This window comes from Rhinopithecus roxellana, chromosome 12 (genome assembly GCF_007565055.1).
Source record: "Rhinopithecus roxellana isolate Shanxi Qingling chromosome 12, ASM756505v1, whole genome shotgun sequence".
Taxonomy (NCBI): Eukaryota; Metazoa; Chordata; class Mammalia; order Primates; family Cercopithecidae; genus Rhinopithecus; species Rhinopithecus roxellana.
Genome location: NC_044560.1, coordinates 116,071,240 through 116,087,895, shown reverse-complemented (window position 1 = coordinate 116,087,895; position 16,656 = coordinate 116,071,240). Strand labels below are relative to the sequence as shown.

Here is a 16,656-nt window from a genome sequence, read left to right as displayed (position 1 = left end):
AAACTCTTCTGAACATTGGCCAGAAGAATCAGAAATTATGACTAAGTTCTGAAAAGCACGGGCAAGAAAAACAAAAATAAACACATGGGACTTAATAAACAAAAAGCTCCTGTCAGCAAAAGAAATATCAGAGTGAAGAAACAACCCGTTGAATTGCAGAAAATATTCACAAACTATTCTTCTGATAGGCAACTAATATCCAGACTATACAAGGAACTCAAACAACTCAACAGGAAAAAGCAAAGAATCCAAGTAAAAAGTGGGCAAAGGACAGGAATAGACAGTTCTCAAAGAAGACGTAAGAACAGCCAATATGAAAAAATGATCAGCGTCACTAATTATCAGAGAAGTGCACATTGAAACCACAATGAGATACCATCTTACCCAGTCAGAATGACTATTACTAAAATAAATAAATAAATAAATAAATAAATAACAAATGTTGGCAAGGATGAGGAGAAAGATAACTCTTCTGTACTGTTGGTGGGAATTTAAACTAGTACAGCCACTTTGGAAAACACTACGGACATTTCTCAGGAACTAAAAATAGAATTACTATTCGATCACACAAGCAATCCCACTACTGGGTATCTACCCAAAGGGAAAGAAATAAATACATCAAAGAGACCCCTGCATTCACATGCTTTTTGCTGCACTATTCACAATATCAAAGATATGGAATCCACCTAAGTGTCAATTAACAGATGAATGGACACAGAAAATATGGTATATATACTATTTGGCCATAAAAAAGAATGAAATCGTGTCATTTGCGGCAGCATGGATGGAACTGGAATTCATTACCTAAATTGAAATAAGCCAGACACAAAAAGACAAATATTGCATGGTCTCACTTACATGTGGGAGCTAGAAAAATATTATCACATGGAGGTAGACAGTAGAAAGACAGACAACAGAGACTGGAAAGGGTCAGATAAGGGGAGGAGGGAAGATGAAGAGAAGTGAGTGAAGTGGTACAAACATAGAGTTAGAAGGAATAAATTCAGTGTTAGGGAGCAGAATAGTGTGATTTTAGTTAACAAGAAGGTATTGTCACTCAGGTGACACTCTAAATATCCTGACATAATCACTATGCATTATATACATGCAACAAAATTTTACATTTACTCCTTAAGTTTGTAGAAATAAAAAACATTACAAATATATGGTGGCAAATTCTAATACCTCATAGGTATTAAAGATTTGCCAGATGCATACTGCACAGAGGAAAATGGAAAACCCTGTGAACTAGACCTAAAATTTTAATTTTCTCTGGATATTCCACTCATGTTGCCCAGAAATATGTCTTTTTGTGCCACCTTTAACCGTGAGAAGCAGATTTTTTTACAGGAAAGAAATTGCTAATCTCTATGATGAGGACCTAAAAAAAAACTTCTCCAGTCCACACTGCACTGAGTGGCAACATTAATTCCAAAGAAGTTTCTTCTGCACTGCAATTCACAAAATAGGTGTCCTCCCTTTTGGTTTACATGAAGTGCTGCATGGTTCTTATTTTGGAGATGTCATTGAAATTTTGTAAGCATACTGGCTGTCAAGGAAAAACCTCCATACTCAACGTTTTAAAAAATATCCAGCATTCTACTGTGACACATGGCAAACTCACCAGTGTCCACAGCTCTAAAGCTAGACGATGTGGGTGTGTGCTGAGGATGGGAGGCTATGGATGGGGATCATCTCAAGGGTAGGGACCAGGTCCCTGGCATCTCTTCTCCAGCCCCGTCTGCATACAGATGTTCACTATGTGAATGAATGAATGAGTGAATGAATGAGTGGCTACCACACACACTGCACCTGGGACACTTCTTCCTTTCACTGCCCCAAACACTCCCACAGACCCTACAGAATCCTATGTCCTGCAGGACTGACTTTCTCATGGCTTGTGATGAGGCTGTGACTCTCTGAGGCCAGCAGTGACCAGCTCCCAGGTGTAAACAGTGGGGCACAGAAAAGCACTTCAGAGTAGGAGGGCCTTAGACACGGGTGCCCCATTCCTCAGATGCCCCCGGAGGCCCTGGTCCAGGCTCTGGTGCTCGCAGGAAGCCCCGAGGTGGGAGGCGGGACGCAGTCTCTGCTCCTCTGCTCTCATTTGAGCAGGTCTCCGTGGTCTCTGGGTCGCAAGGTTTCCGTCTGCTCTGTGCAGAGGGAGTGGAGCTCCGAAGGCCTGTGGCTTCGCAGTTCCTCTTCTGTGAATCGCCAAGATCACGCGCTCCTCCCCAGACACCCGTTCCTCCCCGCAGTCCTTCCCCTCCACTCCCTTCCCATTCTCTGCTCACGCAGGGAGCCCAGGAAGCCTCCGCCTCAGAGATGCTACCGCTGCTGCTGCTCCTGCTGTGGGCAGGTGAGTGGGCCGGGGGAGAGGGGCCGTGGGGCTGGGCCGAGCTGACTCTCATGTCTCCATAGAGGCCCTGGCTGAGGAGCAGAGATTCCAGCTGGAGGGACCAGAGTCCTTGACGGTGCAGGAGGGTCTGTGCGTCCTCGTACCCTGCAGATTGCCCGGTACCTATTCACTCTGGTACAATTATTATGGCTACTGGTTCTTGGAAGGGGCTGATGTTCCAGTGGCCACAAACGACCCAGATAAAAAAGTGCAGGAGGAGACCCGGGACCGATTCCACCTCCTCTGGGATCTCAGCAGTAAGAACTGCTCCCTGAGCATCAGAGATGCCCGGAGGAGGGACAGTGCTGTATACTTCTTTAGGTTGAAGCGGAAACGGACACCTGGTTATACATCTTATATATCTTCCAAATTCTCTGTGTGTGTGATGGGTAAGGAACCACCTCCAGGACTGGCCATCAGGGGAAGGTCATGGAGGCTGTAGGGCAGGGCTGGGACCTGGGACGGGACTCCGGTCCTGGGAGGTGGGTAGAATTAAGCCTGTTGGGCTCAGGGGAGGAGCTGAACCGGAGACTGGGCTTCCCTCTGGGTGAAACCTCATACCCCCGTCCTGATCCTGCGTCCCCATCTCCTCACCAGCCCTGACCCACAGGCCCAACATCTCCATCCCAGGGACCCTGGAGTCCGGCTGTTCCAGGACCCTGACCTGCTCTGTGCCCTGGGCCTGTGAGCAGGGGACGCCCCCCATCTTCTCCTGGATGTCAGCTGCCCCCACCTCCCTGGGCCCCAGGACCACCCAGTCCTCAGTGCTCATGATCACCCCACGACCCCAGGACCACAGCACCAACCTCACCTGTCAGGTGACATTCCCTGGAGTCGGTGTGACCATGGAGAGAACCATCCAGCTCAATGTCTCCTGTGAGTGCTGGGCCAGGATCCCCAGGTCCCTGAGGGTGTGGGGGGACAGGGCAGGGCTGAGCCAGAGCTTAAAGTTGGGGACCTGGTGGCCAAAGAGGAGAGCTCCCTTCCCTGTTTTCATGGCTCCTGAGGGGAAGGCCCCATGCCTACCGTTCCTCTTCAGGGATGTTGAGGCTGCCACCTCTTTCCACCCCAGATGCTCCACAGAAAGTGACCATCAGCATCTTCCAAGGAAACAGCACAGGTAGGAACCAGCCTGTCCTGTTCTCTCCAGGGCTGGGTGGAAGCAGAGTGGGGACTAACAGGGATCAAAATGAGAAGCCAGGACTAAGGCCTCCATAGCCTTCAAAGCCCTGAACTGAATCTTTGCTCACCCCCAGCCTTTGTCACCTCATCCACAGGAGCTGCCGCACCCCTCGCACTCCCCCTTCTCTCTGATGCTGCTTGTTTTCCTACTGCCGCAGGCATCTCCGTGGTCCAGGAACGGCACTTGTTTGCCATGACGCTCTTCTCCACGCTCTGCAGGGCAACCTGGGCTGCTCCAGGGAAATGGTCTGGGCTTTTCTGAAGGCCTGAGGCCCCCACTTTACTAGTCTCCTCCTTAGAGCTAGTGTGGACCCCACAGGAGGAGAGGGACACCAGTGCCTTGCCCCTACACCCCATCTCTCACTCTCTGCACCTCTCTCCCTAAAGCCCTCAAAATCCTGCAAAACACCTCATCCCTCGCTGTCCTGGAGGGCCAGGCTCTGCGGCTGCTCTGTGATGCTGAGGGCAACCCCCCTGCGCACCTGAGCTGGTTCCAGGGCTTCCCTGCCCTGAACGCCACACCCCTCTCCAATACCGGGGTCCTGGAGCTGTCTCAAGTAGGGTCTGCAGAAGAAGGAGGTTTCACCTGCCGCGCTCAGCACCCTCTGGGCTCCCTGCAAATCTCTCTGAGTCTCTTTGTGCAACGTGAGTGTGGGCAGGTGCGCGAGAGTGTGGGCAGCTTGGCGAGAACTCCCTAGTATTCAGAGAAGAGGCCCCTGCTGAGTCCTGTCCTCCCTCCCCAGACCCCTCACAACTGCTGGGACCCTGCTGCCTCTGGGAGGCTTAGAGTCCACACTGCAGCGGCTCCTCCCTGCACTGGCAGCTTGGGGAGGGGATGCTGGAGGAATGGGAACAGCAGCCATGGCTCCTTCACGGTCACCCCCGACCCGTCGGTCCCTTGGCCAACAGATCCCTGAGCCTCTGCCAGGGATTCAGCACAAGTCTCAGGCTCAGCTTTGAGGCCCAGAACATCCCAGAGCAGCTCTGTCCCAGCTGCTGCCAGGTCAGGAGTCTGCTAAGAGGTGACAGCTGGGGGAAGAGAAGCCTGGGTTCTTGTAGGAGTTTGCTAGGACCGCCATACCAAAGTACTTCAAAGTGCATGACTTAAACAATAGGGATGTATTGTCTCACGGTTCTCGAGGTCAGAAGTCCAAGATCATGCACGGTGTTAAAATTGGTTCCTTTTGAGGCTGTGAGGGAGAATCTCTTCCATGCTCCTTCCCTGGCTTCTGGTGGTTTCTTGGGAGTCTTTGGTGTTCCTTGGTTTGAAGGAGCATTGCCTCGACCTCTGACTTAATCTTCACATGGTGGTGTCTGTGTCCACATGTGCGTCTGTGTCCACATTTTCCTTTTTTTTTTTTTTTTTTTTTTGAGAGGAAGTCTCACTCTGTTGCTAGGCTGGAATGCAATGGTGCGACCTTGGCTCACTGCAACGTGATAATCTGACATATGCAACCTCCACCTCCCAGGTTCAAGCGATTCTCCTGCCTCAGCCTCCAGAGTAGCTGGGACTATGGGCGCCCACCACCATGACCAGCTAATTTTTATATTTTGAGTAGAGATGGGGTTTCACCATGTTGGCCAGGATGGTCTCAATCTCCTGACCTCGTGATCTGCCCGCCTCAGCCTCCCAAAGTGATGGAATTACAGGTGTGAACCACCACACCCAACCCACATCTCCCCCTTTTTATAAGGACAATAGTCATATTGGATTAGGGCTCACCCTGATCCAGGATGACTTCATTATAACTAATTACATCAGCTATGACCCTTCTCCAAATCAGGTCATGCTCTGAGGTGCTGGGAGTTAGGACTTCAAAATAGGAATTGTGGGGAGACATAATTTAACCCTAACTGCTCCAGAGAAATGAAGCTTGGAGAAGATGTTTCCAAGGCCCAGACCAGAGTGGCTGGGGGCACAACGTCCTCAGTCTTGCAGTTGGGGGAAGGGGGAGTCATGGAGAGAGAAGAGGCTGTTTCCGGGTTCACAGGGCAGTGAAATGGTGAGTGACTGAGTCCTGGATTGGGGGTGGTCACAGTAGTGGAAGGTGGAGAGGAATGGCTGTTGGAAGGATGTACTGGAATTGGAACTGGAGTTCACTCAGAATTCAAATTATAGGGAAACCAGAAGGCGGGGTTGGTGGTGTCCTGGGAGCAGTCTGGGGAGCTGGCACCACAGCCCTGGTTTTCCTCTGTGTTTGCTTCATCTTCAGGTGAGAGTGGGCTCCAGGGAGGCACAGAAAGACTTGATGTGGGAAGGGCACGCAGGTGGCAGAATCTCAGAAAACCCAAGTGGAGGAAAATGGGGTGCTTGGGAAAGTCGAGAGTGAGGAAAGGGAGGGTAGTGGTGGTATGAATTACCCCGTTGACCAGCTGAGCCAAGCATGAGGTCTCTTTGAAACCGTGGTCCAACTCTTGGGCTTGTGGGATCACCTGGACCTCTTCATTACTTCTGTACTCTCCATAGGGAGTGGGGAGATGGTTCTTTTTTGGGGAAAGAGGCTCCAAATAACCAGGCTGAAAGGCTTGGTGCTGTTCCCTCAGAGTGAAGACCAGAAGGAAGAAAGCAGCCCAGCCAGTGCAAAACATGGACGATATGAACCCCGTCATGCTCTTAGGCTCCAGGGTGAGTGATAGAGACCTTAATTTCCACTCAGCATTACCCCTTTTGAATGCTGCCCTACGTAAGGACCCTGAGGCATTTCTTCATTAACACCTGACATTCCCTGCAGTTCCACATGTGACTATTTTAAAGTTTTGATTCAGTAATAATTTAAAAAGCATTGATGTCAATAATTTAAAATAGTCACATGTGGAACTGAATCTAATAGTTCTGATGAAATATGTACTCCAGTTAATTTGTTGGGGATATTTATGCTCCTCATATATCAGATTATCATATTTCCTGGAATATTAGCCTTTTCTTACGGCATTGATTATTGAGAAAAAGAAATGAACAAAACTTAGTCTGTGTCAGGTGCATTAAGTACAAAGAACGTGGTAGATACAAGCCCTATAGTAGACAGTCCAAATCAACCCGAAGTCATTACTGCTCATCACCATTATATTGCATTTTTCACATCAACTACAGTGTTTACTTAATGTCAACTTTATGACATTATGGAGGAGGCATACTTTACGTATAATAGAAAGCACACATTTTAAGTATCCAGTTAAATTAGTTTGAGCAAATGTACACAAACTGTAGCCTTGTCTTCACTTTAGATAGGGAATCTTTTCATCATCGCTCCAAGTTGTCTCATTTTCTTTCCCAGTCAATGTCTCATTTCCAGCAATCACTTTTATGACCCCTATCACTATCTATTAGTTTCGTCCATTCTGGAACTTCATGAAAATGGAATCACACAATACTTTATGTAACTGGCTCCTATGACTTCATTAAATATATAAATATATTAAATGTATATGCACTCAATAACAGAGCATTATTTATCAAAATAAATGAACACAAAAACCAACAGAGCCGCAAGAGGAAATAGATACATCCACGGTTATAGTTGATTTGCATGTTATGGGAGTTTGCTGTACAGATAATTTTGTCACCCAGGTAATCAACATAACACCCAATAGGTTGTTTTTCAATTCTCACCCTCCTCCCACTCTCCACCCTCAAGTAGGTCCTAGTGTTGATTGCTCCCTTCTTTGTGTCTATGTGTGCTCAATGTTTAACTCCCACATTTAAATGAGAACATACAGTATTTGGTTTTCTGTTCCTGTGTTAATTTGCTTAGGATAATGGTCTCCAGCTCTATCCATGTTGCTGCAAAGGACATGAGCTCATTCTTTTTTATGGCTGCATAGTATTCCATGGTGTCTATGTACCACATTTTCTTTATCCAGCCTACCATCTGTGGGTATCTAGGTTGATTCTATGTCTTTGCTATTGTGAATAGTGCTATAAAGAACAAATGCATGCATGTGTTTTTAAGATAGAATAATTTATATTCCTTTGGGTATATACCCAGTAATGGGATTGCTGGGTTGAAGGGTAATTCTACTTTAAAGTCTTTGAGAAATCTCCAGACTGTTTTCCACAGTGGCTCAACTAACTTACATTCCCACTAGCAGTGTATAAGTGTTCCTTTTTCTCTACAACCTTGCCAACATCTGTTATTTTTTCACTTTTTTTAGTAATAGCCATTCTGACATGCGTGAGGTGGTATTTCATTGTGGTTTTGATTTGCATTTCCCCAATGATTAGTGTTATTGAACATTTCTGTTTTTTACTTGTTGGCCATATGAAAGTCTTCTTTCTTTTTTTTTTTTTGAGACGGAGTCTTGCTCTGTCACCCAGGCTGGAGTGCTGTAGGTGGGACTACAGGCGCCGCCACCTCGCCCGGCTAGTTTTTTTTGTAGTTTTTAGTAGAGACGGGGTTTCACCGCGTTAGCCAGGATTGTCTCGATCGCCTGTCCTCGTGATCCGCCCGTCTCGGCCTCCCAAAGTGCTGGGATTACAGGCTTGAGCCACCGCGCCCAGCCGAAAGTCTTCTTTTGAGAAGTGTCTGTTCATATCCTTTGCCACTTTTTAAAGGAGTTGTTTGTTTTTTGCTTGTTAATTTGTTTAAACTCCTTATAGACTCCGGATATTAGACATTTGTTAGATGTATGTAGTCTGTAAATATTTTCTCCCGTTCTGTAAGTTGTCTGTTTACTCTGCTGATAATTTCTTTTGCTGTGTGGAAGAAGCTTTCCTCTTAACCCTGATCTTTAGTTTAATTAGGTCCCACTTGTCAATTTTTGTTTTTGTGGAAACCGCTTTTGGAGTCTTGGCCATGCAATCTTTCCCAGGGCCAATGTCCAGAATGGTGTTTCCTTGGTTTTCTTCTAGAGTTTTTAATATTTTACATGTTACATCTAAGGTGTTGGTTCATCTTGAGTTTTTGTTTTTTTTATATGGTGAAAGCTGGAAGTACAATTTTGATCTTCTGCATATGACCAGCTAGTTATCCCAGCACCATTTGTTGAATAGGAAGTCCTTTCCTCACTGCTTGTTATTGTCAGCTTTGTCAAAGATCAGATAGTTGTAAGTGCGCGGCATTATTTCTGGGTTCTCTAAACTGTTCCATTGTTCTGTGTGTCTTTCTGTACAAGTATCTTGCTGTTTTAGTTATCGTAGCCTTGTAGCATTGTTTGCAATCAGGTAACGTGATGCTTCCCACTTTGTTCTTTTTGTTTTGGGTTGCTTTGGCTATTCATGTTCTTTTTTTATTCCAAATGAATTTTAGAGTGGTTTTTATTAGTTCTGTGAAAAATGTCATTGGTAGTTTAATAGGAATAGCATTGAATCTGTAAATTGCTTTGGACAGTATGGTCATTTTAATAATATCAATTCTTCCTATCCATGAGCATGGAATGTTTTTCCATTTGTTTGTGTTGTCTCTGACTTCTTTCAGCAGTGTTTTGTAATTCTTTTTTTAGAGATCTTTCACCTCCGTGGTTGGTTAGCTCTATTTCTAGGCATTTTATTCTTTTGTAGCTATTGTGATGGAATTGCATTCTTGGTTTGGTTCTCATCTTTGATATTACTGGTGTATAGAAATGTTGCTGAGTTTTGTACATTGATTTTGTATCCTGAAACTTTGCTAAAGTTGTTTATCAGATCTAGGAACCTTTGAGCAAAGACTATGAAATTTTCTAGATATAGAATCACATCTTCTGCAGAGATAGTCTGACTTCCTCTCTTCCCATTTGAATGTCTTTTCTTTCTCTCGCATTATTGCTCTGGCTAGGACTTTCAGTACTGTGTTCAAGAGGAATGGTGAGAGAGGGCATCTTGTATTGTTCCAGTTCTCAAGGGGAATGCTTCCAGCTATTGCCCATTTAGTATGATGTTAGCTGCGGGTTTGTCATAGATGGCTCTTATCATTTTGAGGTATGTACCTTTGATGCTTAGCTTGTTCAAGGTTTTTAACATGGAGGGATATTGAATTCTATCAAAAGCCTTCTCTGCATCTATTGAGATGATCACGCGGTTTTGATTTTAGTTCTGTTTACGTGATAAATCATATTTATTGATTTGCAAATGTTAAACCAACCTTTAATCCCAGGAATAAAACCTACTTGATTGTGGTGGATTAGCTTTTTGATGTGCTGCTGGAATTGGTTTGCTAGTATTTTGCTGAGGATTTTTGCATGTATGTTCATTAGCGCTATTGTCCTGAAGTTTTCCTTTTTCATTGTCTCTGCCAGATTTTTAGTATCAGAATGATGCTGGCCTCATAAAATTAGTTAGGAAGGAGTCCTTCCTTCTTGATTGTTTGAAATAGTTTTAGTAGGACTGGTACCAGCTCTTCTTTATACATCTGGTAGCATTCAGCTGTGAATCCATCTGGTTTAGGACTTCTTCCGGTTGGTGGGTTTTCCTACCACTGATTCAATTTCAGAACTCATTACTTAACTGTTTGGGATTTCAATTTCTTCCTGGTTTAATCTTGGGAGGTTTTATAATATGTTTCCAGGAATTTGTTCATTTCTTCTAAGTTTTCTAGTTTGCGGCCATAGAGGTGTTCATAATAGTCTCTGAGGGTTTTTTCTTCTTTTGTATTTTTGTGAGGTTGGTGGTAATGTCCCCTTTGTCATTTCTGATTGTGTATATTTGGATATTCTTCCTTTTTTATTATCCAGATAGTGGTCTATCAGTCTTATTTATTCTTTCAGAAAACCAACTTTTGGTTTTGAAAAAATCTTTTGTATGTTTTTTCTCACCTCCATTTTGTTCAGTTCAGCTCTAATTTTGGTTACTTCTCTTCTTCTGCTAGCTTTGGGGTTGGTTTGCTCTTGTTTTTCAAGTTCCTCTAGGTGTGACCTTAGGTTGCTAATTTGTTAGATATATGTAACTATTTCACGTGGACATTTAGTGCTGAAAACTTTCCTCTTAACACTGCTTTAGTTGTGTTCCAAAGATTCTGATATGTTGTATCTTTGTTTTCATTTATTTCAAACAATTTCTTGATTTCTGCCTTAATTTCATTGTTTACTCAAAAGTCATTCAGTGGCAGATTATTTGATTTCCATTTAGTCGTATGGTTTTGAGAGATCTTCTTGGTATTGATTTCCATTTTTATTGTGCTGTGGGCTGAGAGTGTAGCTGGTATGATTTGTTTTCTTCTTTTTTTTAAATTTGTTGAGACTTGCTTTATGGTCAAGTATGTGCCATGTGCTGATGAGGAGAATGTGTATTCTGACTTTGTTTGGTGGAGGGTTGTACAGATGTCTGTTAGATCCATTTGCTCAAGTGTCAAGTTTAGGTTCTGAATATCTTTGTTAGTATTATGCTTGGATGATCTGTTCAATACATCAGTGGTGTGTTGAAGTTTCCCACTATTATTGTGTGGTTATCTGAATTTCTTTGTAAGTCTCTAAGAACTTGCTTTATGAATCTGGGTGCTCCAGTGTTGGGTACATATATACTTATGAGAGTTGAGTCTTCTTCTTGAATTGAACCCTCTATCATTATGTAATGCCCTTCTTTGTCCTTTTTGATCATTGTTGCTTTAAAATAAGTTTTGTATGAAATAAGAATAGCAACCCCTGCTTTCCATTTGCTTGATAGGTCTGTTTCCATCTCTCTGCTTTGAACCTATAGGTGTAATTGCATGTGAGATGGGTCTGCTGAAGATAAAATACAGTTGGGTCTTGCTTCTTTGTCCAACTTGCCACTCTATGCCTTTTAATTTGGGTTTTTAGTTCACTTATGTTCAAGGTTAATATTGATATGTGAGGATTAGATCCTGACATCATGTTGTTAGGTTGTGGTTATGCAGACTTGATTTTTGTATTTGCTGTATAGTGTCAATGGTCTATGCACTTAAGTGTGTTTTTGTGGTGGCAGGTAAATGTTTTTGTGTTCACGTTTGGCACTATCTTAAGGACCTCTTGTAAAGCACATACGGTGGTAATTAATTCCCTTTGCATTTGCTTGGGATGAAAAGGATTTTATTTCCCTTCTCTTATGAAACTTAGTTTGGTTGGGTATGAAATTCTTGATAGGAATTTCTTTTATTTAAGGATCCTGAATATAGGCCACCAATCTCTTCTGGCTTGCAATCTTTCTGCTAAAAGGTCCTTTATTAGCCTGATGGGATAGTCTTTGTACATGACTCGTCTCTCCTCTCTAGCTGCCTGTAATATTTTTTCTTTGGCATTGATCTTGGAGAACCTGATGACTGTGTGTCTTGGGGATGATTGTCTTATATATCATCTTAACGAGGTTCTCTGAATTTCCTGAATGTGCATGCTGACCTCTCTAGAGAGGCTGGGGACATTTTTGTGGACAATATCCTCCAATATGTTGTTCAAGTTGCTTGCTCTCTCTCCTTCTCTTTCAGGGATGCCAGTGAGTTGTAGATTTGGTCTCTTTACATAATCCCACATTTTTTGGAGGTTTTGTTCATTTTTAAAATTCTTTGTTCTTTATTTTTGTCTGCCTGAGTTAATTTGAAGAACCATCTTTGGGCTCTGATATTCTTTCTTCAGCTTGGTTTATTCTGCTGTTAATACTTCTGATTGTGTTACGAAATTTTTATAGTGAGTTATTCAGCTCTATCAGCTCAGTGTGGTTCTTTCTTAAGATGGCTATTTCATCTTTTATCTCTTCAGTTGTTTGACTGGATTCCTTTGATTCCCTGGAATGGGTTTCTACTTTCTCCTGAATCTCAATAATCTTGATTGTCATCCAGATTCTGAATTTTTTGTCTGTTATTTTAGCCATTTCATCCTGATTAAGAACTTTTGCTGGGGAACTAGTGTGGTCATTATGAGGTAAGAAGACACTCTGGGTTTTAGATTTGCCAGAGTTCTTGCACTGGTTCTTTCTCATTTATGTGGGTTCATGTTTCCTGAATTGTGCCATAATTTGCTTTCTTCATGGCTTAACGTATAGCACATGTCACATGACCCACACAATAAGCTGGTTCCGAGTCCTGCTCAGTGTTGCATGTGTATAGATGTGTGTCTTTAGGCAATATGTGAAGCCTCTCTCAGCCTCAGTGTTCCTGTTTATAAGATGAATGTCATCATGGAATCCACTCCAAAGCATTTTTTGGAGAATAGAATATGACTGATTAATGTAAACACTCACTAAGGGCTGGCCAATCTTAATTATTAAATAATAAATAAATGAATGCGGTGGACATGGTGGCTCATGCTTGTAATCCCAGCACTTTGGGAAGCCAAGGTGGGTGAATTCCTTGAGCCCAGGGGTTCAAGACCAGCCTGGGCAACATGGTGAAACTCCATCTCTACAAAGATTAGCCAGGTGTGGTGCATGCCTGTAGTCCCAGCTACACGGGAGGCTGAAGCAGGAGGATCATTCGAACCCAGGTGTTCGAGGCTGCCTGAGCCGTGATCATGCCACTGCACTCCAACCTGGACAACAGAGCGAGACCCCGTCTCAAAAATAAAATAAAATAATAAATGAATGGATAAATAATAAAGTTCCATCAGTTCTACTCCTTTTCCGATCATTGGCTGCTGTCTTTGAGAACCTGTTGTCCAGCCCTGAATCTTTTCTTTTCTTCCATTCAGAGTCATCAGCACCAGTTCCAGAGAGGCGTGGTTTCAGACCACCCTGCTGAGGCTGACCCCATCTCAGGAGATGAGCAGGAGCTCCACTATGCTTTCCTACGTTTCCACAAGGTGCATCTTCAGAAACCAGAGGTCACCAACACTGAATACTCAGAAATCAAGATACGCAAGTGAGGAATTGTCCAAAGCCATAACCTTGATTGGAGACAACATGGTACCTCTCAGTGTATTGGTTACTAGGGCTGCCACAGCAACGTACCACAGACTGAGTGATGTAAACACAGAAATTTATTTTCTTATAGTTTTACATGTTAGAGGTCTGAGAACAAGGTGTTATCAGGGTTGGTTCCTTCCAAGGCCTCTCTTGTGTCTTCACATGGTCTTACCTCTGAGTGTGTTTATGTCCTAATCTTCTCTTCTTATAAAGACACTAGTCATATTGGATTAGGGCTTCTCTATGACCTAATTTAAATAAATTAACTATTTAAAGACCCTCCAAATACAGTAACCTTCTGAGATATTGAGATTTAAGACTTCCAACATATGAATTTTAGAAGGGAGCAACTTAGCCCATAGCACTGTGTCCAATTTTTTTTAATATTAATACTTTTGTTGTCAATGGACTATATAAATTCCTTAGTATATATGGCAGATCACAGGACTTCTGTCCAAGAGAACTGAGTTCAACTCTATCTATGCCAGTTACCGAGCAAGTCACTTTATCTCCCTGCTCTGTAAGGCAGGGAAATAATTTCCATCTAACCAGATTATTGTGAAGGGTCAAAGAAAGCATACAGCTAACAAAGGCCCTGACACAAAGTTTTTCATAAAGTCTGTATATTATTGTAAATAAATGCCTTGTATCTGGCTTTGGTTAGCTGTGTTTTTGTTGTTGTTGTTGTTGTTTGTTTGTTTTTTTGAGACGGAGTCTTGCTGTGTCGCCCAGGCTGGAGTGCAGTGGTGCCATCTCAGCTCACTGCAAGCTTCGCCCCCTGGGTTCACGCCATTCTCCTGCCTCAGCCTCCCAAGTAGCTGGGACTACAGGTGCCCGCCACCACGCCCAGCTAATTTTTTGAATTTTTAGTAGAGACAGGGTTTCACTGTGTTAGCCAGGATGGTCTCTATCTCCTGACCTCATGATCCACCCACCTCGGCCTCCCAAAGTGCTGGGATTACAGGCTTGAGCCACCATGGCTGGCCTGGTTAGTGGTTTTTTTTGTTTGTTTTTTTTTTTTTTTTTTTTTTGAGATGGAGTCTCGCTCTGTCGCCCAGGCTGGAGTGCAGTGGCTGGATCTCAGCTCACTGCAAGCTCCGCCTCCCGGGTTTACGCCATTCTCCTGCCTCAGCCTCCCAAGTGGCTGGGACTACAGGCGCCCGCCACCTCGCCCGGCTAGCTTTTTTTGTAATTTTTAGTAGACACGGGGTTTCACCGTGTTAGCCAGGATGGTCTCGATCTCCTGACCTCGTGATCCGCCCGTCTCGGCCTCCCAAAGTGCTGGGATTACAGGCTTGAGCCACCGTGCCCGGCCAGTGGTTTTAATAAACGGTTTCTGCTGGCAATTTCTCCTAAGGCTAAAAAGGAGCAGGCCCAGCAGCCACAGCACCAGGTATCTGTGTCACTCCCTGTTCAGAAGTCTTCATGACTCCCCCAAATAAAGTTTCCATCCATCATCTTTCTGCTCAAGGCTGTCTACATGAGCTTCTCCATCCAGATTTCCCCAACTCAATTCCTCACCAGTCACCAATACCCCATGTCCACTTCAGCAACTTCCTCTTACAAATCCCAGTCTCCACTCTTTCAGTGAAATTGAAGAAAACTAATGAAGACCAACTATTAAGGAAAATTCTTAAGAGTAGCCACGAAAAATAAAAAGACAGATTACACTTAGAAGACCACAGTTAGCGGTGGCTCACACCTGTAATCCCAGCACTTTGGGAGGCTGAGGGGGGGTGGATCACTGGAGGTCAGGAGTTCGAGACCAGTCTGGCCAACATGGTGAAACCCCATCTCTACTAAAATACAAAAATTAGCTGGGTGTGGTGGTGCTTGCTTATAATCCCAGGAACTTCAGCAGGCTGAAGCAGGAGAATTGCTTGAATCTGGAAGCCACTGCACTCTAGCCTGGGCAACAGAGTGAGACTCCATCTTTAAAAAAAAATCATCATTATCATCATAACACAAATAAGAAATTATTTAAAACTGGATACTGAAAATACTATGAAACTTTTAGAGTAAAAATAAAGCATTTATTAGAGGAAATATATATAACCTTATATGCTAGAGATGGGAAAAGCTAAAATTTAATAAACTAAGTTTTAATTTCAAGAATTTAGAAAAAGAACAACAAAACCAAAAGGAATTGGAGGGAAGGAAATATCAAATGATAAGAGCACATAGCATAGAAAACATGTTCAGTAGAAAGGGACAGCATCACGAACTGCTAGTTCTTTGATACAAATAGTAAAATGGGCAAACCTCAGTTGCAATTAATCCAGAAATATAGAAGGCAAAAATCACTAGTATGCAGGAATATAAGGGCGAAAACATTAATCTAATACAAATTAAGCAGAAAGTAGTAAGCTGTATGAAAAGCTTTGAATATTTATATAAAATGGACACATTTCCAGGAAAAAATGTATTACCCAATCCTACAGGCATGGTTCAGTTTCTTTTTTTTTTTTTTTAATTTGTCAAAGCACATATTAGACATTTTTACAATCATAAAATGAAGAAAGACAGAAGAATGACATGGAACTCAGCAACCAGGCGGGTTTAAAATGTTCTGCATGGTGAAAAACATTATAAAAGTTAGTGACAAATCACTGACGGGAAGAACAGATTTGCAAAATGTAAATAGCTCCAATCCGCGCCAAGATGAAAAGGCGTGGTTCAGTTTCTACCTGTCCTTCTGACCTCTCAGTCTCAAAGAAATGAAAAGCCAAGTATTCCATAGAACTTAAAGTATAATAAAAAAAATAAAAATAAAAATAAAAAAAAGAAAGAAAAGAAATGAAAAGCCAAATGTATTTATGAAATTCTGCCACTAGGGGGAGTTCCTTCAGCCCCGCTTTCAGGTTCACTGTAGCTGAGTTTGTCATGATGCGAAAGTCCACTCCTTGCTGTGTCCGCTGATTGAGCAGAATCACTTAAAAACCAAGATGAAACGTTTTCCTCCCCAAGCAGTGGCCATAAAGAACTGCCCATGAGGCCATAGGTGTGATTTCATGAAAAAATAAGGCACTATACTAGGAGGAGTTGTAGGAATCTGGGCCACCTGCTCATATCACTTGGTTGTGATTTCTCGACCTCTTGAACCCCATCTTGAAGTCTGTTATATCCAAATTCACTTTGTAATGGATTACTGCTTCACATGCCCAACTTTTTAGCTTGGTGGGTCACAGAGCACCTACTTCATGATGAGCAGTTTGTATCGTGTATTCATTTCATATCCCATAGTCAGGGTATCAGCGTCTACCAAGGCCTGGTAATAAGTTGGAAGCTCTTTCTCAAGAGATCCGCCATGTTCTGA

General features: G+C 43.3%; 1 protein-coding gene across 3 annotated transcripts; it reads left to right on the top strand.

The window, feature by feature from the left end:
* The first annotated feature begins 2,143 nt into the window (after positions 1-2,143).
* Positions 2,144-14,063, top strand: LOC104672706 (sialic acid-binding Ig-like lectin 6). 3 transcript variants are annotated; one of them, XM_030913570.1, is made up of 8 exons: positions 2,144-2,359; positions 2,422-2,787; positions 2,996-3,274; positions 3,438-3,518; positions 3,968-4,225; positions 5,700-5,793; positions 6,125-6,206; positions 13,127-14,063. In XM_030913570.1, the coding sequence occupies exons 1-8, from the start codon at positions 2,326-2,328 to the stop codon at positions 13,298-13,300; spliced, it is 1,368 nt and encodes a 455-aa protein (XP_030769430.1). In that variant the 5' UTR covers positions 2,144-2,325; the 3' UTR covers positions 13,301-14,063. The 3 variants fall into 3 exon arrangements, with proteins under 3 accessions (XP_030769430.1, XP_030769432.1, XP_030769431.1); XM_030913572.1 differs by having other exon boundaries at positions 3,029-3,274; positions 3,471-3,518; positions 13,127-14,061; XM_030913571.1 differs by having other exon boundaries at positions 3,471-3,518; positions 13,127-14,060.
* Positions 14,064-16,656: the final 2,593 nt, after the last annotated feature.

Bases quoted from the DNA above. Each gene is read 5' to 3' on its own strand.
- LOC104672706 (XM_030913570.1), top strand. From the start codon at position 2,326: ATGCTACCGCTGCTGCTGCTCCTGCTGTGGGCAG. The intron at 3,275-3,437 runs GTGAGTGCTGGG...GTTCCTCTTCAG, and splicing joins CATCCAGCTCAATGTCTCCT to GGATGTTGAGGCTGCCACCT. The intron at 4,226-5,699 runs GTGAGTGTGGGC...TTCAAATTATAG, and splicing joins TCTGAGTCTCTTTGTGCAAC to GGAAACCAGAAGGCGGGGTT.